Source organism: Pelodiscus sinensis, chromosome 15, assembly GCF_049634645.1.
Source record: "Pelodiscus sinensis isolate JC-2024 chromosome 15, ASM4963464v1, whole genome shotgun sequence".
NCBI lineage: Eukaryota > Metazoa > Chordata > Testudines > Trionychidae > Pelodiscus > Pelodiscus sinensis.
Genome location: NC_134725.1, coordinates 15721272 through 15746379, shown reverse-complemented (window position 1 = coordinate 15746379; position 25108 = coordinate 15721272). Strand labels below are relative to the sequence as shown.

The following is a 25108-nucleotide window of genomic DNA, read 5'->3' as shown; positions in this document are numbered from 1 at the left end:
ACACTGAAATCTTCTTCAGCTTCTCACTCTCACCATGAAAGCTATACCTTCTTTGTCACGCTAAGTAGCCATCAGTGGCTCATTTACTTCTATAGTCCCAGAGAGCCTTCCCAAAACTGTGACAGCTTCACTGCCTTTACAATCTCATCTCCACATTGCTTCAGGGGGTTGTGCTGAGACAGCCAGTTCTTGTGAAAGGTGCAGCTTCATTTCTTGCCCACATAGGGCAGTACCCCTAATTTCAGCAGCTACAAGGGGTATTGTCTATGGGCTGGGGATAGAAATGCAATTCCAGGCAGTGTTCCCTAACTTTTTCCATCCATGAGCAGAATAAATTTTGTTGTGTGCCCCAAAGCATGTGCAGATGGGCACCAGCAATAAACACATGTTGCTGGCTGTGGGTACTCTGCTCCTCACATCACAGCTAAATGCAAAGTGGAACTGATGCACATAGCAGCAAGCACACCTTCCAAAGGCCCATTCACTGTGGAGTGGCCTCTTAACCCCCCTGCAGTCATAGGACAAAAAGGGAGGTTAGTGGGTTACATAAGATTGTCATGAGCCAGCAATCCTGTGCCTCTGTTCGCTCCATGATTTTGAGGGTCTGGCAGAGTAAAGACTAAACTCCCAGGCTTAGCTTTTTAAAGTGTTAGGCAGGTTCACTAGGAGGAAGAGGCCTGATAGCTCATATACAGAGTGATGGTTCAGTCACTGGCCAGCATGTGTCAAGCCACAGTGACCCAGGCTGCTTTTCCATTGCTAGTGTTCTCATGTTCCCTCATTATTTTTGGCTCCACTATGGCCTGGACCTCTGGTAGGAGTCCCTACCCCCTGCAGGTTTGCTGGAAGGAGCAGAACTTGGTTGTTCCTTTAGCACTGAAATAAACATACTCTTAAAACCCCATTCACTTCACTGTAATGAATGATAGAACCCTACCTCCCCCTTTTTCCTAGCCCTCCTTCTCACAGCCCATCAATGGGGAGTGAGCCAGGCTGGGTCCATTCAGAGCCCTAGGGCATCTGGACAAGGCTATGGATCTGTTGTTCAATTTCTAAGGGAGCTTCCTTGGCACACTAGCACTGGACCTACGCAGATTAAACAGTAGTTATGGCCCCTTATTTGCTTTTTAGTGTGTGTGTGGCCCAAACTATTCCTCCTTCTCTCCCTCCATAGGCTAGCCCTGCCTCTGTTCCTTGGGGAAGGAATTGGCTTTCACCTACTGTCAGGAAAACTCCTGTTCTTCAGGCATATGTGTTATGTCTAACTCATCCACCCCAGGGAAAGAGAAGTGGTGTGTCGCTCCAGGGTATTCAGGGAAACATGCTGGCCCCAGCAGCCGGTATCTTAGCTCTGAAGTGGCCTCCAGGCATGGGACTTGCTGGGTGGGAAGTGGCCTTCTGGGCTACCACATGGTGCCCCTGTTTAGCAAGAGGAGAGTTGCTGTTTTGTACAAAGGTATGGCCACGATTGGGGGGAGGAGGGCATGTGGCTAGTGAGGTCCTGGCTATGCACCTGTTGAAAATAAGGTAGAGACTTGCCTGTGTTCCCTATAAGCTGAGCAAGAGAGATTCAAGTGCTGCCCAGCTAATCAGCAGAGCGCCCACAGCCGGCAGCATGCGTTTGTGCTGGTGGTGCACTTCCAAACATGTCCTGGTGCACATAACATGTATTCTTCACATGGACGGAGAAAATTGGAGAGAATTCTGCTTTGCATGGTTGGGGCCAGTCTGCAGGGGACTGGGAAGAGTTTACCTCTCATTTTGCGCAGTCTGTCACATCCACTGGTGCACTAGCAGACGTGTGGACATAATGCTGATGGGCAGAAGCCTGTGTCACGCTCAAGTGGCCTGGTGTTGCCAGAAGTCTGCAGCGAGCTAGTGGGGTCAGTTTGGGCACCAGTTTAACAGAGGAGTCCTGGTGGGGCATCACTGCCTGTGGAAAGCAGCACACTGCGCTCCGGGAGGAGATGCCCCGCTGTTTTGGTTTCCTGCTCCTGGTGTCCATCCAGCATGGCACAGCCTTGCCTAGGGAGGGGTGCACGGCATGGCAGGGACCAGCCTCCGCTAAGGTAGTGGTGCACGCCTGGGCAACAGCCCCTGGCTTTTTCCTCTGCGTGGGGACCTGAGCGGGAGTTGCCCTAGTGCAGCAAAAAGCAGCAAGACACCCTGCTGGGGCCGTAGGTGAGTCCTACTGAGGAGCAGCAGAGCCAGAGCTGGGGGGTAAGAGAGCAGCCCCCTAGTTTTACCCCGGTCCAGCGCCGGGTGTTTGAGCTGCCCTGCGCCGTGCCTCGTCCCATCCCCGCCGCGGAGCTGAGCCGCAGCCCCGAGGAGACTGGCCAGTCCTCCTGCCGCTCCCGGGGCAGGTGGGCAGGGCCCGCGGCTGCCGTGGCAGTGAGGCGAGCGAGGGGTTAAGCTCAGCCCCGGCTCCCGGCGTTGAATATTTAAGAGCGGCGCGCAGGCGGCAGCGCAGCGCCAGGCTCCCCTTGCGCCCGGATCGCCGAGGCTGGGCACGGAGCGGGGGTGGCCAGGGGCAGCCGGACGGAGGATGCCGCGCCTGGCGCTAACTTGCTTCGCGTTGCAGCTGGTGCTCCGCGTCGCTACGGGAGGTGAGCAGCCCCCAGGGGCGCGGGGTCCCCAGGCAGCACGGAGGGGTTGGGCCCCCACCTCGGCCCGCTCCCACCAATAGCTCCAGGGACCGGCCTCAGCCCCGGCTCGCTCCCTGGAGGGGCTGGGTGCCGAGCAGCTGCAGCGAGGGGGGATTGCCTGGGTCAAGACTGAGCGAGACCCTCAGGATCGGGCCCTGTGGTCTGGCCTCCCCACAGCTTCCGTGGTCCCGCGCCCTGGGCTGCTGTGTCTCCGCCTTCTGCCCCGTGCCCAGGGCGCTTCCTCCAGTTACTCTGCAGTTACCTTTCCTTTCCCCCTTCCAGCTCTGCACCCTCCTCCCTGCAGCTGCTTTTCCTGTTCTCCTAAGAGAAGGTCGGGGGGAGAGAGCCTGGGCTTCGTCCCTTTCCCTCCCTCTGACTGTGTGGAAGGGTCTTGGCCCTGGAGAGCTGGTTCTCTGTCTCCCCTATTTATGCCCAGGACAGTACACAGAAATCTGCCCTAGGACCTGCCTGCGAATGGTCCCTGGCAGTCCCTACTCCCTCTCTGGGCTAAGAACAACCCTGCTCGCTTACCCCAGCAGCGCTGCCTTTCACCAGCTCCCTGAGTGGGGGAGGACCAAGACGCCACAGGTAGGGCAAGTGGTCCCACACTTTGATGTGCTGGGCGTCAGCCAGCCCAGAGACTTGCGCTGCAATTGCTGGCTCCCTGGGAGCACTGAGCTGCCAGCAGGCTGGTGGCACCAGGGTAATGTAACTGGGAGAGCAGTGAGCCCTTTGCTCTTCCTGACACAGGTTGTTTGCCACCTTAGCAGAGGCTGGTCCCTGCCAAGCTATGCAGAAGCTGTAGTGTATCCGTGTTACTATGAATGGATCAAATGCACAGTCAGGGGCCAGATTCTGCTCTCTGCTGTTGAAGTAAATTCACAGTAACTCCACTGACATAAAAATACAGGACTATGTAGCACTTTAAAGACTAACAAGATGGTTTATTAGGTGATGAGCTTTCGTGGGCCAGACCCACTTCCTCAGATCAAATAGTGGAAGAAAATAGTCACAGCCATATATACCAAAGGATACAATTAAAAAAAAATGAACACATATGAATTTGATTTGTCCTTTTCATATGTGTTCATTTTTTTTAATTGTATCCTTTGGTATATATGGTTGTGACTATTTTCTTCCACTATTTGATCTGAGGAAGTGGGTCTGGCCCACGAAAGCTCATCATCTAATAAACCATCTTGTTAGTCTTTAAAGTGCTACATTGTCCTGTCTTTTGTTTCAGCTACACCAGACTAACACAGCTACATTTCTATCATTATTCCACTGACATCAGTGAGGATCCAGGGCCAGTTACACCATTCAAAGGTTTGGCTCATTCTCATGATTTAGTTGAAAGATAGTTCAATGAAAGATCAACTGAGTTGCATGGAAACTGTTTACCGCCCATTAGATACCTGGCAGGGAAGGTGATTAAGGTGCTGGTCTAGGATGCAGGTGATCTGGGTTCAATGCTCCTCTCTGCCATGGGAGAACTGCTAGGGGCTCATCTAACAAGCTTTGCTTCTGGTTAGATGCCACAAACAATTTCTGGCTCTCCAGTTGCTGGTGACCAGGACTGTTGCCATGGCTGCAAAAGGGGGCTTCCAGTAGGGATGAGAAAGATTCACCTTAAAGGGTGAGGCTTACCATAACAGGTAACCAGTGGGGGCAGGAGCAGCTCCCTGCCAGCCACAGGCAGGGGCTGCTCTTAGCCAGAACAGTCCCTGTCTGTGGTGAGCCCAGACACCCCAGAGGCAGGAGATGTTCCAGTTTGGCCTGGGAGCAGTCCCAGGTCCTACATTGGGAAGGGAGCCAGGAGCCCTTGGGGGCTGCTCCAGCTGGGCTGGAGGGGTTCCCCACCCGGATCCTGCTTATTTGGCTATCTCATTAAAGTTAGGTTCACCTAACGATTAACTGGAATTTCTCATCTCTAGTGCGTCCTGCCAGTACCTCCTGGGTTTGAGCCTGAAGCTCTTTTTCATCTCCTGGAGTGGGGCATATTTGTGGGATGTTCTGGCCTCTCATGACCGATTTACTGCACCAACATCCAGCATAGGCAGGCACTGCACAAGCCTCTTGCACCATCCCACCAATGTGCCTCATACCTTATCTGCAGGGACCATGTCTGGTGTGAGGGAGGAGAGCTGCCTCCAGCCCACCCCAGCTCTTCTTGACGCTAGTCAGGGTGTCACTCAGTGCTGAGTTACATGGACCTTCCCCTGGGAAGCAACTAGGCTGAGAATCCTAGTTCTTTTCACTTAACAGCTGGGGTCTGGTCAACAGCTTAAAATCTTTTGGGTATGGGACTGCTGACCAGTGTTCCCTCTAACATTTTCTGTCCTTGGGTGGATTCAATTTTCTTTTGGGTGGGTTGAAATTTCTTATGTGCAACACCAATACTGAGGTAGTATGTGGATGTGTGCCACCAACACAAATGAAACACATGAATGGATGTGCGCGCGCGCACACACCCACACCCCCAAAACTCAGAGTAGACGCTCCAGAGCAAATTAAGACATGGCTGCAGGATTTGTAGACAGATGCATGTTTCAAAGAGTTTGGAAATAAGGTTTTATCCTACAAAACAACTAGTACCACACCTGGCAGTGTCCCCTCTAAGCTGCTTGGCAGTGCAGCTTCACAGGTGATTAATCAGTCCTGCCCAGCTAGTCAGCTCCAAGCAATGAGCCCTGAGCCTCTGACTGGCTGGGGCTGATTAATCCCCTGTGAAGCTATGTTGCTGCACAGCTTAGAGGGAATACGGACATCTAGTACTTGCTACTTTTAAGTGATAAGAGCCAGAACTCTATCACATAGCAAAGATCTAGCCTTAATGCAACACAATTTACCATGTATTAATTGGTAATTCAGGATTAAAAAAAATCAGATCAGTGTTTTAGATATCTGCAACATTCCTAAAAATTCTGTTAAAAGATTTTTTTCTTTTTTACCTTAAGCCATTAACACCTATGTAAACTTTTTTTGAAATGTAATAATGTAAATGTCCTCTTAGTACACCCCCCCATGCAGCTTACTCCCCCTCTAACCTAGCCAGACAGAGGTTAGCAAGTGAGTCAGACACCCCAAACAAGCTGCCCCCTACCTCCAGCTCACTGCACAGATGTCAGCACCTCCACCCCCATCTAGCCCTGTGTAATCTGCTTTCCCAGTCCAGGTGGAGGCCTGGATAAAATCCTGCCTCTCAAGCTAGCAGGCAACCAACAGCCTGTCCTATCCTAATTCCCAGCTAAAGCACAAACAAATTATTCACTCCTCTCCCACCTCACAGCACAAGCTCCACCTCACCCCGATGCCAGCACCTACCCAGTCCCTTTTCCCCCAACCTACCCCATGCAATCAGCCCCTTATTTTCCCCTTCCCAGGAGGTTCAAGAGTGCTGAGTTTCTGCCTCCCTCTCCTTGCACAGATAGGACTCTTTAAACTCCCTTCCCTTCTGGCATTCCCTTGGCCAATTTATTCCCTCCTTATCTCACTTTTTACCTGCTCTGGGAACTGCTGAGTTTCAAACATGCAGCAGCTCTATTTAGATGCTTGCTTAGGGAGATGATGCCCTGCCCCCCCACCTGTCAGCTGAGCTTCCTGCCTGAGAGGGAGCTTTGAACTCCTGAGTGGTGTTCAGAAAACAGCTGCAAAGTCGCGCAGCCATACAGCTTACAGTGAATTTAGCTGCCGTCCTGTGGGACTACTGCTGCAGCCTAGAAGAGCCATTATCCCGTCACCAGACTGAGCCGTTTGGTTCAATGTCTGCTCCTACTGCTCTGTCACATATGGGTGCTGCTTAAATGGTGCAGCAGCAGCTGCTGGGCTGACTAGCCTGAACCCCCACAAACCTCAACGGAGAGCCTCAGGCTTTGTGCACTTCCCAGGGCAAGGCTGGCTACCTCCAGAGATCAGTGTCATGATTATGAGGGTTAGCCAGCAGCCTGGGATTAAGGAGTTAACTACACCTAGCCAGGTGGAGTGACTAGTAGGAATGTAGGTGGGACTTTCAAACTGGAACAAAGGAATTTGGCTTTTTTCCTTTCTCCTTTTGTCTCTCTGGGTGAGTCCTCTGCAGCTTCAGAGAGGGACAAGCATGTCTCTCTCTCTCCAAGGAACAATTCTTCACTTTCTGTAAGTAGGGTAAAGTTTAGGTAGTTTCGTTAGGCTTTATTGTTTTAAGGGTTGGGTATAGGACCTGATATCTAGCACTGCTTAAGATACGTTTGGCTTTTCTTTTTAACTAAGTTCTAGTCCATCGTGTAATTCCTCCATGAGTATATTTTGTTACCTTTCCATCTGATCCTTATGCTTGCAACAGGAATATTGTTGTAATAATAAAAGTTTTCTCTTTTCTTTTTATTAACCTGGCATTGGTTACTAGGGTATCCTGATTTTTATAATAGGGGTGAGATTTCCCAAATTATCTTTCCCCTAATCTCATTATTAATATTTGGGTGGTGGCAGCGGAAATTTTATTCCAAAATCTAGGTTTTTAAGATTTTGGGGGAAGTTTTATACCAAAGCCTGGTAGATAAGGCTTTGGGGTACACTTGCTGGCCCCCACTTCTGCATTTATCATGCCAGAGTGGGGAAGGAGCCAGGACAATCAACAATGAGATTTCTTGCCTCTCACTGGCAAGCGGCTAGTTCCAAGCCATCCCAGGAGGTAAGTCAGTGACCAGAGTCAGGAACTGCTCTGTAGGCCTGGGACAACATATGATCAGCTGCTCTAGTCTAGGTCTCTGGCTGATACTTGCTCCAGACCTGGAAAGTGTCTGTTGCAATTAGTGCATCTGGCTTAAGAGCCAAGAACCGAGAGGGTGTAAGGATTGAACTGCCCTTAGTACCAGTCCCTGTCGGTAGGACAAAGTATGTGTGTGACATGGCACTGCTGCTGCTCTGGCTCTGCCTGACTTGTACCCAATTAGACCACTTCAGTGCCTCTTGAAATTTGTGCATTTTCCTCCTCCACCCCAGATGTGTCCTCAGTCTGCTTGGATCCATAGCTCTCTGCATAGTGCCCTATACAGGGTCATACTGCTGCTTATTCCCTCTTCCTCACCCAAGAGATCAGGGGATGCCCAGTGTCACATGAGATTTACAAACAGAGAACTTGGCCAGCACCCCAGCTCTGTTCTTGGCAGAGCAAATGAAACCACTTATACTTTGGAGGGGCTTTCCTTGTTGGGCAGCTGCTGGGATCACACTGAAGAACTGAAGTCACTTCCGCAGGAGTGCATAGAAGCACCAGCAAGGGTGACTCATGCTTTGCCATGGCAGGCAGGTGAAGGAACCCAGTGGTGTACCATTAGTGTGCCAGTGAAATCCTTGGGTGCAATGATTGCCTAGTCAGGCTGCTGAAGACCTGATCTGCATATGCAAATTAACATTTTCTTGCGGATGAGCAGGTTTCATCACATGCAACTAGAAATGCTTGGAAATGCTCTGAATGTATTACTGGAGGTTGTTTCAGGTCCAGGTCATAGAAGTGCGGTATATAGAGGACACGGTTGGAAATTGTGACCCCACTGTTGTTGGATCTGCTGGAACCTGAGAATCAGATGGAATTTTAGGCCAGCTAGGACAAGAGGAGTTAAAGGGCCTTATCCAAAGTCAATGAGAATCTTTCCATTGATTTCCTTGAGTTTTGGATCATGTCCACAGAGAATGTGTGCATGTATGTGTGCCTGGTGGATATTTGGGTGAACAAATGACTTCTTAAGAAAGTGTGAGTAAGAGCACAAGAGTTTGTAGCAATGGCAGGAGCAAGAGTTGTTCAATGCTTTTAAATTCCTGACTTGTTTATCTGATTGCAAGGAAGACTGAAGGCCATGGTGAAAAATGACATAGAACACAAAGGTTGAAGATCAACAAAACCCTGAAGCTGGTACAAGGCAGAATGTGAGGGAAAGACGTCCTTTGGCCCTGAACGTTCATTTCACCCCATTGTCACTATTGAGCTGATGGACAGGAATCAAAGATGAAAGCTGTCCCTAATACAAGAGAGTGTCCATTCCAAATATCACATCTGTGTCTCGGACATGTCTGGGACATGCAGGGCTCACTGGAGCTTTTCATCTTCCCAGGACATTAGTGTGCTTGATGTGTAGCTATTATGGCCCATCAGAATGCATGGAGGGCGGGATGGCGTTTCTTAAATGATTCGGGTGACTTGTAGCTGTCACTCTTTACTCTACTTGAGCACAGCTGGAAGAGAGCTGCAGAGTCATCTCCATAGCGGGATGCAACATTTACAATGAATAGCCCTTAGATGATACTGCATATCTTACTATGTATTTTAGAAATGTGTGTCTGTTTGTCTGTCTTTGAGTCCATTGGTTCAGGACTCCTCCAAAATGGTAAGAGCTAGGACCACCAAACTTGTTATGCAGCTTCTTCTTCTCCTAACTTAAAGCAAGGTCAGGGTTTGGTTGGCCCAGGACAATGGGATGTGCCTGGAATTTAGTTGATTCTCATAAATGGAAAAGGAGGGAATCGCATAGGAGGGTGAGTAATACTGTAGAATGACCACAGAGGGGCAGAGATGGGACCTGGGACAGCTATTACCCCATTGGAGGAGCAGGAGTGGAGAAAGGGGCAGCTGTCTAATATCTATTTCAGAGAGTTTGTCTGTTTGGGTATGTCTACACTACAACGTTAATTCGAACTAACTTAGTTCGAATTAGTTAATTCGAACTAAGCTAATTCGAACTAACGGATCCAGACTAAAAAACTAGTTTGAATTAGCGGAGCGCTTAGTTCAAACTAGGAAAACCTCATTTTACCAGGATTAAGCCTAGTTCGAACTAGCTAGTTCGAATTAAGGGGTGTGTAGCCCCTTAATTCGAACTAGTGGGAGGCTAGCCCTCCCCAGGTTTCCCTGGTGGCCACTCTGGCCAACACCAGGGAAACTCTATGCCCCCCTCCTGGCCCCGGACCCCTTAAAGGGGCACGGGCTGGCTACGGTGCCCGTGCCAGGTGCAAGCCTGCTAGCACCCAGCCAGCAGACCCTGCACCTGGCATGGATCGAGCCAGCCACCCATTCCTTTCCTTTGGTGTCCTCTAGTCCTTCTATTATGGGAACTAATGAAGAACTTTTCTGTATGCACCCTCTCCACCCAACTCCTGCTTTTAGAGACCTCTATCCTGTCCCCCCTCCGTCTCCTCTTTTCTAAGCTGAAAAGTCCCAGTGTCTTTAGCCTCTCTTCATATGGGACCTGTTCCCAACCCCTGGTCATTGTAGTTGCCCTCCCCTCTCCCACCCTCTCTCTTCCCTCTCCCACCTCCTTTTCCCAGTCTCCCCCAGTTTTGTTCAATAAAGACAGATTCCATTTTTGAACACAATTGTCCTTTATTTTGTACATCAAGAAGAGGGGCTTGGGAAGGGTAAGTGGAAGGAAGTGAGGGAGGAATGGGGTACGAGCCCCCGATGGGGAGGACTGGGCTGGCTCTGCGGGCTTCTGGGGGTGAAAGCTCTCCTGCAGCCCCCCAATTGCCCCCTCTCCCCAGATGGCAGCCTGTGGCAAGTGCAGCCGGGCTGATGGCCGAGTGGTGTGATGTGCCCAGTGTGGGTACTCAGGGCACTCCAAGCCAGGACTGCTTTGCAAGCGGGGAACCCCTGAGAACTGTATGTCCAGGGTGGGGGTCGGGACCCTTTAAGCACAGCCCTCGGCTAGCCTGAGACAGCATCTCCACGCTCTAAGTCCTCCTCTGATGCCCTGCTGGCACTGCTTCCGGCCATCCTTAGCCCCGGTTCAGGGTCCACTTAATGTGGACATGCTAGTTCGAATTAGCAAAACGCTAATTCGAACTAGATTTTAGTTCTAGATGCATTAGTTCGAATTAGCTTAGTTCAAATTAACTAATTCGAACTTAGTTTGAATTAGCGCTATAGTGTAGACGTACCCCTAGTTATTTAAGTTAGTGTAGTCATGGCCAGGACTCAGTTGCCCGGGGGTTGCCATACAACAGTATTGTAAAAAATTGAAGTAACTTTCACCCTTTTCTTGGTGGTACAGCAGGGAGCAGAGCTGATGGTAAGAGGGGGAAGGGAGCAGAGCCCCTACAGGGGCTGTCAGGCAGTAACCAGCCTTGCAGCAGGACTGGCCATGTTGCCCTTGTGATAGCTGTGCCAAGCCCATTGCTCCTCCGTGGTTCACGTGGGAAGGGCCCGGGGTGGTGGTTGGTGTGCTTTGCTTGGGAGGGACAGCAGGGGAAGGAGAGGGGGGAGCCAAAGGGCAGAGAAGGGTTCCCTGGTCCAGTGGAGCTGTCAGCTCCACGGGCTCTTGGGCAATGTTGGGGAGGGCTCCAGCTTCACACTCCTGGAAGGGGCAGGGCTGAGGAGGGAAGGGGCTGGGTTGAGGTCAGCCGGATTCCAGGAAAACTGCTCCATTTGCCCCCATCCCTGTCAGTGGCTCTGCCCTGGTGACAGTGTGTTAGAACATCCAGGAGCAAATTCAGTCCGGGTGTAAGAGGGCCTTGCTGCCATTGGTGGGGGCTGAGTTACAGCAGCTTTTGCTGAGGCTGAGCTTGGCTGGCCGAGCTCAAAGGCGAGAAGTGTCTCTGGCATGCACCCTGTTGACCGTGTTGCCACGTGTGCCTCCTCCCACTCTGTGGGTCCCTCTGTCTAATGGTTGTCCCATCTCTGCATATTCACCACCCAATGGAGCCTCTTCATAGAACCATAGAGCTGGAAGAGACCTCAAGAGGTCATCAAGTCCAGCCTCCTGCTCTAGGCAGGACCAATCCCAACTAAATCATCCCAGCCAGGGCTTTGTCAAGCTAAGACTTAAACACCTCTAGGGATGGAGATTCCACCACCTCCCTAGGTAACCCATCCCAGTGCTTCACCATTCTCCTAGTGAAATAGTTTTTCCTAATATCCAACCTGGACCTTTCCCACCGCAACTTGTGACCATTGTTCCTTGTCCTGCCATCCATCACTACTGAGAACAGCCTCTCTCCATCCTCTTTGGAACCTCCCTTCAGGAAGTTGAAGGCTGCTATCAAATCCCCCCCCAATCTTCACTCTGCAGACTAAAGAAATCCAAATCCCTCAGCCTCTCCTCAAAGGTCATGTGCTCCAACCCCCTAATCATTTTGGTCACCCTCTGCTGGACCCTCTCCAATGTGTCCACATCCTTCCTGTAATTGGGGGCCCAGAACTGGACACAATACTCCAGATGTGGCCTCTTCCTGCCCATCCTCCATTCTGGCCACCCTACGTACCCTTCCTTGTATGGTTCCCCCCCTCCCAGCCTGGACACCTCTCCCCCCAGCCTCTCTCCATGTGCTCTCTCCACACATGCCTCCCATCCTGGGCATCTACCAAGCCACAATGAATGCACGGAGGCCCTTGCCTAAGCAGCAATGACCAGGAAAGGCGGCGTGCAAACGGCACTGTGGCAGTGCTGGGTGGAGGGGAGTGCTGGCTCCAGTCACTTGGCTTATTTTGCACTCTGGCAGTGAAAAGGCATGGCCTCCAGCCTTGAAACACAGCCTTTCAATGAGGCCAGCTCTGTTGGAGCAGAGATTGGAGCTGACGGGGCAATGGTCCTTGTTGGTTGCTCTGCTCCAGATGGGGTGTCTCCCTGGAGCTCTGAGCAATGGCGAATGTGCCAGGGAGGGAAGGGGTTACATGAATGATTTTGTGGTCTTGGCATGGCTGTTAGTGAGGGCGGGTACTTCACGCCCAGGTGCCCGCAAGCCAAATGCTCTCTGCTCACACACTCCTTGGAGGAGTCATGTCCATGCTCCCCTGTGTGGGGCTCAGAGCAGGTCTGAGCACTGTGTGCTTTGGGGTGGAAATACAGATGGGGAGAGCTGGAGGGAAGTAGATTTTGACAGCTCTTGCATATAACAGGTGATCTAATCTTTAAGAGGGCCAGAGGCGGGTCTGGAGAAATGAAGGGGCTGTGTCTCAGCACAAAACTTACCTGTAGGCAGCCGCCAGAGCAAGGGAGGTGAATGGCAGCTGTGGGTAGCAAGGGGTGATGAGCAATTACACCCTGCACATGGCCTAGCTGAACACCTGCTCCATCTTGTCCGGTGGGGAGAAGCTGGAGATGCTGTTGGTTTTCCTGGTAATTTGCCTGTGTTGGATCTGATTGCTGATTCTTTGATCATGTAATGGGATGTACAGACAGCTCAGCAAGAGTCGGTAGATGTGTGCGAGCTTCATGGTGCATTGGAGAGGTGTGTGTGAGCCTCATGGTGCATTGCCCCCCTGGGTGACCAGACAGCAACTGTGAAAACTCAGGATGGGGTGAGGGGTAACTGGCACCTATGTCAGACAGAATCCTGAATATTGGGGTTTATGGATGTTAAAATGGTTCACCAATTAACTGGTTAACTGTTTTAACACTGCGTCTGCCTCCCGGTTTGGTAAGCAGATGGTGCCCGTAAGCTCCTGGGCAAATTTTTTTGGGGGGGCCCTCCACGCTCCCAGAAGGAGTTTGGCTTTGGACAGAAGGGGTAGGGCGGGGGCAGCCAGTGCTCAGCTCTGGCTGGCGCACAACGCCCCTTCTCTGAGTCCCTAGAGCTGCATGGAGACGTGCTTTAGTGGGGATTTAAAGGGCTGGGGCTCTGGCCGTTTCCGCTGCCCAATAGCAGTGGTGGTGGCTGAGAGTCTTGGGTCCCTTTGAATTGCCAGGCCCCAGGACAACTCTCCCTCTTGGCGGGCCTGCGTCTGGCCCAGCTTGTGGCCTGCTGCAGCTGAGAGGTCCCGCCACCTATCCCACCAGCCCCTCCATGGCTTGGGCTGCTCTGGCCCAGTGTAACTGGCTGCCATCAGAGTTCACTTGCAAGGGCTGGTTGACTGGTTAACCTGTAAGTCTCATGCTTACTGGTGAACAATTTAACATCCCATTGGGACGATCAGTGTGAAACTGGGACATACAGTCACCCTAATTCCCCAGCACATGGTGTTTTGCAATTTAAGTTGAAATTGTGCTCTTTGAAATTCCCTGATATTCTTGGTCTTCCTGGCACTGCTTACAGCCTAGGAGGCTCTGTAGGGAAGCATGCAATGAATCTGTTAGGGTGGCCAGATACTTTCACAAAAAAATCTCGAACATGACGGGGAAAAAAATTGGTTGAGCAAAAAAACAAAAAATGGTGGACCAAAAAAACCAAAACAAAACAGGAGATCAAACTTGTTGAACAACTACAACAAAAAAAAGTCATGGCATCTTCAGCTGCCCCCTGCCCCCATCAGATACATCAGGGGAAGACTGTCCCCACTGGCCTTCCGTCTGAGAGAAACAAACAGTACATGTCCAGTATTTTCTGGGTTTTTTTGCCAGACTGGGACCACAAATACCAGACTGTCCAGGCAAAAACCAGACACCTGGCAACCCTAGAGTCAGTTCTCAGCCACCCAGCCTAGAGCCAGGTAGGGTGAGATATGTTTTTAGGGAGCAGCCTGTTCTTTCTCCCTGAAGTTTGGGGTTCCAGTGCGTTGTTCTGAATTCTACATGATAAAGCAGCATTACAGTGCCTCTTCCAGCAAGCCTATGTCTGTTTTTAGCATATTTCTCTGTGCATTCTGGGAATGTAACACAGAGCATAGGGGATTAGCATCATGCACCCTCTCCTTCAGGCTAGCCTTGCTGCAGCTCTGATGGGCTCAGGCCATACAGATTTGTGAGGAAGAAGTGCAAGAGAGGACTCGTAAATAATCACACTTGCAGTTCTACAGCACAGTGCCTTCTCTTGGAAGAGAACAAAGGGACCAATGGGAGGAGGTAGAGAAGGGTTATTATCCTTGCCTGATGACTGGGCAAACTGAGGCATGCAGCAGGGAAGGGACAAGGATTTGTGTTCACGATCTCCAGCTTTTGGAGACAGCTAAGGCCAGATTTGTCCCTGGGTTTCTCCCCCAGGATTGCGCAACAAGGAAGTGTAAATGCCGGGAGTCCTGTCTCCCAGTGTCCTGCACTAACTGGCCAGCATGCCCTTTTTCACTGTAGCATGCTGGTCACTTACCAACTAGCTCTAAGATTATGCCCGATGGCTGCTGCTCCAGAAGGTCCTGCAGTGTGTGGAGGGGAGAAGATGGCACATCGCCGGTGGTAAGGGCAGCTGTGTCTGAGAGTGGTGGGAAGAAACAGGGCTCTGGAGAGATGCTTGATGTTGGGACAGATCAGATTCCAAGTCACTTAGAGAGATGCAGAAGATCCAAAGGCAGGGGATCAACACATCCCAAAACCATACGGACAGTTCCTTGTGCCCTGCAATTCACCCTCACTTCTGGCTCTGGGGAGAAGGAGAATGACGGAGTGCCAGAGAAATTTCCATGTGCCATCCCAGAGCTTTGGAAAGAAACAAATCTGCCAAAGTGACTAATCCAGAGACGGGTCCAACACAGCCCCGAGGACTGAGTTATAGTTTAGCTGCAGTAAATTAGAAAATGATGAATACAGGACTGCCTGCTGCCTGCTTGCCTGTTTTCAAAAAGAGAACAAATAATCAGTGGATTTCCTTGGAGGCATGTGTTTGGAGATGGAGGGGGCAAGTACCCGTAACCAGGGCACTGTGAGAAACATAATCCTTTGATCAAAAATCCAATGGGTAGTTTTGGGTCAAAGACCCCAGGACTAGAGAAAGTGGCTGTGGGTGTCTCTCATTTTTTTATGAGAAGGCTACTGAAAACCTGAGAAAGGAGTTACACCATTGGCTTTATCTCAGCCTCAGAAAAGGAGTGTTTGGACCGTGTGACACTTACCTATTGCTATAGGAGCCCCAAGGCAGTGGACTGGGAGGTTTATTCCCCAGTGTGAAGGTTAGAAATGAAGACCGTAGGTTCTAATGATGCCATTACTGATGGTGAGAACTCAGCAGGAGACTGTTGGGACACCATCGGCTGCAGCAGCTGGTGGTCACCTCATTAGCGAACGAACCATGGACGAGCAATGAGCAAGATGGTCTAGAGAACCTTGAGGGTCATCTGAGCTCATTGTTGCTGAGGTTTAATCCTGTCCTTGTTGCCCTGTGCTGCCCCATCTATTTGTTACAGCCACCTGTTGTCTGATTTTGTACTTAGTCCCTGCCCCCATGAGATTGCAGTCTAGCGTTGTGTGGTGTGTGTGTGTGTGTGTGTGTGTTAGAGATGTGACTGGGTAACTGATTACCGGGGAGTAGCCCACCACAGGCAGAGAGCTGTTCCAGCCCCCTGTGGGCTGGCAGTCAGCAGCCTTGCATGAGGCTGGAACAGTAATATACGCAGGCCTGCCGATGGGGCGGGTGGAGGTACATGGAGCAGTTGCTCTGGAGATTCTAAATGCCTGGGGCTCCCAGCTCCTGTGGCCGTGATGAAAGCCAGAGTCCTGGGCCCTTTAGAGTTGCTGCTGGAGTGCTGGGTGGCATGGTCTGATGGCTGGGGGGAAGTGTTACAGTGGGCTGGCCTCCCTCCCACATGGCCCAGTAGTTTAATGATTCTGTCGGTTCCCCAGAATAGGAGTAACAACAGTAACAGGGAAGGTAGAGAGACCCCATGGATGGTTCAGCAGGCTTTGTACCAGCCAGGAAGACAGCGCTCTTGAACTTTGGTCACATCTCTGCCACTGACTTGCTGTCTGACCTTGAACAAGTCCATTAACTCTCTGTGCTGCCATGGAAGGTGCTTCGTGGGCTGTGGGTGAGAAGTGCTAAGCATTGTGGGAAGCAGAAGGGGGAAAATGTGAAATGAGCCAAGAGGGAACTGTCGCTGAGGTTTTCATCTTGATTAAATAAAGAGTAAACACACAAAGGGGCAACAAAGGCCAGCCTGGTTAAGTGGAGCTGTAAGGAATAGGACCAGCAATAATAATGAGGTTAAAAATATAATCAATCCACTAAGGGAGAGGATTGCACGAGCTATAAAAATAAACAAAATCAGGTTACAGAAATACTTAGAGGAGCAAAAGTTAATACTGAATTCTGGATTGCAGTGAAGATCTCAACTCCTAACAAAGGGCTCTTTAGATCTATTATTAATAGGCAGAAGATAAAAAGGAAAAACTGGTCCAGTAAAAATGATGATGGGGACTTGAACATAAGAGCTAAGGAAAGGGCAGATTTTACATGAGCTTGTGGCTGTCTTTGTGGGGTGGGACGAAGACAGGGAAATGCCTGAGACAGGGAAGTGTTTTATTGTAACTGGACAGGAAGCTGTTGCCTACTACTCTCCCCTAAGTAAATACCAGTTAATTTACTAGTCGAGTAGTCCATAGAATTTCCAGGATCACTCCTACGTTATTCTATCTGTGCTTTTCCTATTGTCATTCCCGAATGTCTCTAGCTCTCCATGACGTTTAAAAAGAAATAATAATCATCCCATGCTCTTTCAGTTTTGTGATGCAGGGTAAGCAATCTGCATATGTTCCAATTAGGCACTTCCTCATTCCTCCTTTGAAATGTACAAGAGCCCCTCAAAGGAGAAATGTGGAACTCCGTGTGCAGCCCAGAGCTAGCGGGAAGTCCTGCTTTCTCTGGGCTCCACGAGGGAGGGGCGGGGGGACTCTTCTACATTTCAAAACAGAAGTGCCCTCATGGAGCTTGGGGTCAGCAGGGAACTCCCCAGCTGACTCCAGGTTCTGCAGAAATGCCACATGGAGCCCATGGTCAGCGAGGGAGTCCCCAGCTGATCCCTGGCTCCAGGTGGCGCTGCTTCTTTGAAACATTGTGGAGGCATTTCAACAGGGCAGCGCCACATGGCTGACCCTGGGCTCTGTGCAGTGCTGCCCCTTTGAAACGCACCCATGGTGTTTCAAAGCAATAGCGCCACTTTGAAGTACTCTCTCTTCCTCCTCCATTTGCTGCCTCCATTTGCTGCCCCTATCTGATAGAGGCAGCAAAGAGGGTGGGGGGTGGGAGGAGAGTGACTAGTTGACTAGTCCTTAACGCCCTTGCTCTACCCACCTCCAAAGTGTCCTTTCAGCTCTCCTCCAACCCTTCACCACCTTCCCTTGCCACAGTCTGGTTTCCTCTTCCCTTGAAAGCAGCCTTCTGGCTGTCTCCTATGGGGAGAATTCTTTACTAGCCAGAAACAGGGTGTTTAGGGCTACTGGAAGAAGTTACAGCCCCTACACTTGAAGCTGGAGTAGTTTACTCCCTGTCTCCCACCTTTGCTCTTGGGCACTTGCTGCTAAGGTCTTTAGGGTAAGTATTGTTTCTGGGGATCAGTTTGCCCAGGGCCTCGCACCGTGGAGCACTGAAATTAGTTGTGGCATCTGGGCATAGTTGTAATAATAGTGACACTAATTGGTAGATCATAATTAATCAACCACATATGAAATGAACTGCCTCTGCAGAACCAGTAGGGGACTAATTAGAACATCTGGGCTACGTCTAGACTGGCATGGTTTTCCGCAAATGCTTTTAACGGAAAAGTTTTTCCGTTAAAAGCATTTGCGGAAAAGAGCGTCTAGATTGGCACGGACACTTTTCTGCAAAAGCACTTTTTGTAGAAAAGCGTCTGTGACAATCTAGACGTGGTTTTGCGCAAAAAAGCCCCGATCGCCATTTTTGTGATCGGGGCTTTTTTTGCGCAAAACAAATCTGAGCTGTCTACACTGGCCCTTTTGTGCAAAAGCTTTTGTGCAAAAGGACTTTTGCCTGAACGGGAGCAGCATAGTATTTCCGCAAGAAGCACTGATTTCTTACATGAGATCGTCAGTGTTCTTGTGGAAATTCAAGCAGCCAGTGTAGACAGTTGGCAAGTTTTTCCACAGTTGCTTTTGCGGAAAAACTTGCCAGTCTAGACACAGCCATGCAGATTACTTACCCTGTATCACAAAACTGAAAGAGCATGGGATGACCATTATTTCTTTTGAAACGTCACGGAGAGCTAGAGACATTCGGGATGACAGGAGTAAAAGCATAGATAAAATGAAGTAGGAGTGATCCTGGCAGTTACCACCCTGCAAATTTTCCTAGGAAAATTATGGAACAATTATAATGTGGGTACTAACTCATGAAACTCCTAGAGATAACAGAGCCGTAGTATATGAGCATTACGCAGGGTTGGCTCAGGAATAGATCCTGCCAGATGAACTAGATTGTGTTTCATTGATAGAAGGACAATAGTGCCAGTGGATGAAAGACATGCAGACAATTACATATTATGCTTGACCTTTAGTAAGGCATGCTGATGCAGGGTCTTGTGCAGTCTTGCAATTAATTCAGCTCAGGGTTGGTCAGGATTAGTGCCAGACATTAAAACAGTGGGCGCACTAGAAATCAAGTAGTGATGAATGGCAGCATATCAGATTGGTGGGAGATTTTAGTGGGGTATTGTGGAGACAGAGGGGTAGATCCAGTCTTACTTAGCGTCTTGTACAAACAATCCTCTGGAAGAGAAGGTGACAAGCACATGTCTGAAATGTACAGATGATATTTGGGAGGTGTTGCAGTTGCTTTTGAGGACAGGGAACACAAAAGGATCTAGAGAGGATAGAACTGTGAGCAAGAGCTGTGAGATTCTGTTTATTCTGTATCTGGCTGATACAGCTGGGGAAACATAATCCCAACCAGAGCTACTCAGTGACAGGCCATCTGGGAAGCAGGAATACACAAAAGGGTGAATTTGTCTCCAGGCTAACTGTGAATCAGTCATTATATAGTGTCCCGCTTTCTTTTAAGGGAATACTGGGTTACTTACAGCAAGGTGCTATTTTTTTAAAGTCTTTGTGATGGCTTCTGTTGCCCACTGGTAATGGAACCCAAAGCAGAGACTTTATTGTGCAGCTCCACGTCACTGGCCTTTCAAGGAAACCCTCTGGATAAAACTTGAAGGCAGCTCCAGATTTTCATTCATTCAGATTGCCTCATTATCAACCTGTGCTCCTGCCTGACTGCCTGTCTGTCTTCCACCCCACTGGCTGTCCCTCATCAGGTACTCTGATTGTAATCTCTGAGGCAGGGACCATCATTCCATTTTACAGAACTAGGCTGTCTCCTTATTGGAGACTCGGTGCGCTAGCAAAGTACAGGTAACCTAGTAATGTGGAGGGTGCTCGTGCATTAATTTCAGCACGGTAACTCAATCCTGGTGTATCTTATAGAGTGAGTTTGACTTTATCCCTCTCACAGAGGAAGAATAAGCCACCTTGAGTTACTGACGATGTAGATAGGTTGATGCAGGACGCGGGATAGACACTGTGTTACTTACGGTGACTGTTGCTGCCTTTCAGAAGCCATCCCACAATGTCCTACACTGGCCACTCACTCGGTGCAAGTGCTGTTGGTGTTGCACCCGCGCACAAGAAGCAGAGTGTAGACGTGCATACATGATTATTGCAGCGGCTGTATGCCGACGTACGTTAGGTCAACTTAATTCTGCAGGGTAAACATGGCTTTAGCTGCCTTATATCTATGCATATTAAGCACCATTTAAATTCCTGTGCCCTGGCCTGAATAAACAGCCCTGAATATTTCAGAAGGGAAAGGTAGGGTAACGGAAAGCTGAGTAGTAGAAGGTGAGGGCAACAGAAGTTGTCTGTGCCAGCATAATGAAAAGAGAAATAGCTAAAAGTCCCTTAATATAAACTGTACACCTGATCACAAACTCAAGGAATGCCGATGAAAGACTCATTGACACCAACTGACAAGGGTTCAGGGATTGTCTGTTACTCTCAGGAGATCACCTGGGACCATCATCCTTTCCACAACCACTTCAGATCCAGGAGGCAGTGGACTGTGTCCTTAAGAGACCAGGCAGTGTGTCATACATAGAACAGTCAGACTGCTGGATCTGGCTGTAATGCAGGGACATCAATAAAGGCCTGTTTGTCTGAGCCTCTGGCAGGGTTATCTCTGTATTAGCTGCCACTCTCCCGTACCCAGCAGGGATGTCACATGTGGCTTGGGGAGTTACTATAGGCTGCAGAAGACCCATGAAGTATGAGAAGGAATAACCACAAGCTGTGGTTTTGATGCAGAACTCCCTTGGCGTTTTGGATGGAATTAGGCATTTGGAAGGGTACAGTCCAATTTGCTTTTTGACTAAACCCTCAGTCACTGCTCTGTGAGGCTCAGAAATTAATGAGTCTCCAGTGCTAGTGTATCACTGATAGGTGCAACCAAATCTGAAACCTCTGGAGCTTCTAGGGTTGTCCAATGGTCTCCCAAAAAATACCGGACATGTGGTATTTTTCGGTCGAGAGGAAAAAAATAAAAAAAGAACATGGGATAATAAGGCCCCTGTTCTAGGGTGCCCAGAGCGGTGATCATGGTCCCACCTCCCAGCTGGGACTTCTAGGCTGGGAGGTGGGGCTGCCATCAGTGCTGTGAGCCTGTGATTGTGCAGAAGCCTGGTGGGGGTGCGGGGAGCGGCTGGGACTCTCCACCAGGCTTCTGTGCAATCACAGGCTCCTAGCGCTGATCGTGGCCCCACCTTCCAGCTGCTCCCCCCAGCCACGCCAGGCTTCCATCCGGTGCACAGCTGGAAAAATCAGAGAATACTGGACATTGCACATGTCTGGTATTCTCTGGATTTTTTTTACTGGACAAAGAATGCAAATACTGGACTGTCCAGTAGAATACCGGACACCTGGCAACCCTAGGAGCTTCGTGCATGAGAGACTATAGCTTGAGCTTAAAGCAGGCTGGCTCTCAGCTAAGGCTGTAGTGCGCACTCATTCTGCCTGTCTATAAATGGGTTAGTGCCACTACACGGGACAGTGAACCACACCCAGCAGGTGCCTCCGTTATACAAGCACTGGAATGTTGGCTATTGGATAACTCACTCTTTGCTCAGGCTGTGTTTCCTGTCTCTGACAGAAGATGCTGAACTACAGAAAGCAGATGGTTGGCAGAAGGGGTCTGGGCCTGGATGCGGGAAGGATAAGTGCTTGATAATGGGGGTCTTGAGTAGGTTTGCTGTTTGCACCCCCTGTAGTGCAATCCTCTTGCTTTGTCTCTGTCTTTAGCATTAAGTTTTCCTTTTGGCAAATATTTCTGGACAAAGGTAAGGTAAGGCCCAGATTTCCAAGGTAGCTGATCCAATACCGTTTATAGTAATGATGGTCTGTAGAACAGACCTGATCTAGCTGAACTGCATGGAATACATCTGTAGGATGCTGGATTAGGTGTATTACATACTGATTTTCAACTTCTCAGTTTCCTGCCCCGCTGTCATGGGCCATAGGAAAAAAAGGGGGTAGGTATGTTCTTGAACGCGGGCTCTTGGGCACTTTGGTGTAAAAGTGATGGGAGGATAGGCTTGGGATGGAGCTTGGGGAGTAGCTAATCTTCCTCTCAGTCCTGCCATACCCTGGAGAATGGGGGCTGTCATCCCAAGGGATTTCCAAAGCCCTATGTAAGCAAAAGGTCACCAGAGCGTTCACAAAAATAAAATAGGATATTCCTGGAGTGAACTGTTGCCACATACAGCTCTCACCCTACAAACAGGTATGTGTTACACTGTAATCCGATAGAAGTCATGGGACCACTCATTCTTAGAATAATGTGTTTGTGTGTTTGCAGAGTAAGAGATGGATGTGCTAGGTTCTCAGGTAGGACTCAAATCTTTCAGCCCCAGCCTCTACTGCTGGTGCTGAAGGTGAGCTCCTGTTGTGCTCAGAAAGGGTATGTCTACCCTACAGTGTTATTTCGAAATGTCTTATTTTGAAATAGTTATTTTGAAATAAATACAGGCAGTCCCCGGGTTACGTTCAAGATAGGGACTGTAGGTTTGTTCTTACGTTGAATCTGTATGTAAGTCGGAACTGGCGTCCAGATTCAGCCGCTGCTGAAACTGACCGCCAGTTCTGACTTACATACAGAATCAACTTAAGAACCCCAAGCGTCCCCAATTCAGCTGCTGCTGAAACTGATCAGCAGCTGATTCCAGGAAGCCCAGGGCAGAGCAACTCTGCCTCGGGCTTCCTGTAGTCAGCGCTGGTCAGTTTCAGCAGCGGCTAAATCAGGACGCCTAGGGCAGAGCAGCTGGGGTGCTGCTGGGTTGCTCCAGTAGCGCCGCTCCTCGGCACTACTGGACCAACCCAGCAGCACCCCATGTGCTCTGCCCCAGGCGTCCGGAGAAAAGCCTAGTCTGCTGGGGGGAGGGAGGCGTACTAGCTGCGCCCCCCCCCACCCCAGCAGACCAGGAAGACATGGGTGGCGGACCGAGACGCACCGCGGTCCCGCCGCCTGGGTCCTCCACGGCTTTGCTCCCAGTCTCCCTGGTCTGCTGGAGACCAGCAGACCAGGGAGACGGGGATCAAAGCCTCTGAGGACATCAGCAGTGGGGACAGCCGCGGGGCGTCTGGGCTGTCCCACTGCCGGCTTCCCCTGTGGCTTTGTAAAGCCTCGGGGAAGCCGGCAGCGGAGCAGTCCAGGCGCACCTAGGCTGCCTCGCTGCCCAAGCCCCCCCGCAGCTTTGCAAAGCCACGGGGAAGCCAGCAGCAGAGCAGTCCAGGCGCGCCTGGGCTGCCTCGCTGCCCAAGCCCCCCCCCGCAGCTTTGCAAAGCCACGGGGAAGCCAGCGGCGGAGCAGTCCAGGCACGCCTGGGGTGCCCCGCTGCCCGAGCCCCTCCGCGGCTTTGCTCTGCGTCTTCCTGGTCTGCAGACCAGGGAGACGCAGAGAAAGCCCCAGAGTACACGGGCGGCAGGACCGCGAGGTCCCGCAGTCCGTGTACTCTGGGGCAGCCCCGTTCGTAACTGCGGATCCGACGTAAGTCGGATCCGCGTAAGTCGGGGACTGCCTGTAACGTGTCTACATACAAAATGCATTTCAAAATGCATGTCCACACTGAGTGGATTCTGAATTGCATTTAAGGCTGGCTGGAACCAGTTCCAGCAAGGCACCAGGTCAGGACTTACTGTGTGGGGCTGCTGCCAGAGGCTATCTGAGGTCTGTGCTTAAAGGGATCCCCTCCTGGACAGCCGGTTCTCAGGTTTCCCTGCTTGCTTGTCTATCTTGATGAGGGACAGCAAAGCATTTTGTCTCTGCGTGCTCTGGTTGTCCTCACTCGGGACACCACAGCACTCTGCAGCATGGAGCCGATGCTGCCCCTGGGTACTCTGGTGCTTCTCATGGACACGTTGCTGCGAGCCTGGCTGCACTTTCTACAGGCTGCCATCCGGGAGGTCCATCAGGGGGCTGTCCAGGAGGCCCTGTGGGAGAGTGTCCACTCAGAGGAGCAATAAGAGCCTCCTTGGTCTGCTCTACTGGGAGCTTGTGCCTCATTCCTCCATCACATTCTTCCACTTATCCCTCCCTAGCCCCCCTTCCTGATGTCAAATAAAATACGTGTATTTTCATGAACACAAACTCTCTTTATTTAACAAAACTCGGGGGAGAATGAAACTCTGGTGAGACTGGGGAAAGAAGGCAGGAGAGGGGAGAAGAGAGGGTGGGAGGAGGGAGCTGGAAGGGGGAAGAAATGGGAGGGGATGCTCAGGGCTCAGGGTTGGGGGTCTTGCTGGACCAACTTGATTGTCATGCAAACCTGTTCCTGGGTTTGCATGTGGTCTCGGCAGCTATCCTGCCATAGTCGTCTAGTGCAGAGATCATGGACACTGGGGGCATCCCCCCCAAACCTGAATAAGATCCATGATCTCCACCCTGGAGCAGGAAGGTGCCCGCCTTCTTCACGCCCTGGCAGTCTCCTGGGAGCTGGCAGACTGCTCCTGGGGAGCGGTGGAGGGCTGGTTGCCAGTGGCTTGCTGGCTCATGTTTTGGGGCCACTGAGTCAGGGGCAGTGACTGCTGGCTCTGGGCTGGCAGGCTTGAAGCTGGCACAAGCACTGTGGCCAGAGTCAACCCCTTTAAGGGCTCCGGAGAGAGGGGGAGGGAGAGGAGTGTTCTTGGTTGAGGCTAGAGTGGCTACCAGGGCACCCTGGGAAGGGCTGGAGGCCCCCTATTTTGAAATAAGTGTCTACACAGCACTTATTTCAAATTAGCTACTTCGATTTTGGCATTATTCCTTGCAGAATGATGTTTACCAAATTCAAAACAAGCGCTCCGCTATTCAAATTTATTTCAAAATAGTGGTTTGGCTGTGTAGATGCTAGGGGCTGGCACCGTGCATGAGCCGTGCGCCCAGGGTAGGGGCCACCCATGCGCCACACATTCAGGGCTGGCACCACGTATGCGTTGCACGCCGGGGGTGGGGCCGGCCAAGATCATTTGGTGTGCACACATAAATGCCCCAGCAGGTGCCATGGCACCTGCGGGCACAGTGTTGGGGACCACAGCTTTAAACTCTGTTATAGTTCTAGCCTTCACAGCCTCCGCTGGCAAGGAGTTCCACGGGTTGATTACACGCTGTGTGGTGAACTTTCTTTTATTAGTTTTAAACTTGCTACCCATTAATTTTATTTGGTGTCCTCTAGTTTAGTGTAAAGTGTCAAATTTAAGCTTATTTACGCTTAGGTCTGAACAAAGACATTAATTATCTTACCCATTACAAAGATAGCTTCCCCAATTATCACCTCTAATATCATTAGCTCACAGACATTTACCTCCCCCCCGCATCCC

At 50.6% G+C, this 25108-nt stretch overlaps 1 protein-coding gene across 1 annotated transcript in view; it reads left to right on the top strand.

Moving 5' to 3' along the window:
* The first annotated feature begins 2422 nt into the window (after nucleotides 1-2422).
* Nucleotides 2423-25108, top strand: part of LOC102458003 (carbonic anhydrase 15-like) — a 44636-nt gene continuing 21950 nt past the window's right edge. Inside the window, exon 1 of the mRNA XM_006134789.3 lies at nucleotides 2423-2606. Within this exon, the coding sequence (XP_006134851.1) occupies nucleotides 2546-2606 (61 nt within the window). The 5' untranslated portion in view covers nucleotides 2423-2545. The remainder of the gene's footprint in view (nucleotides 2607-25108) is intronic.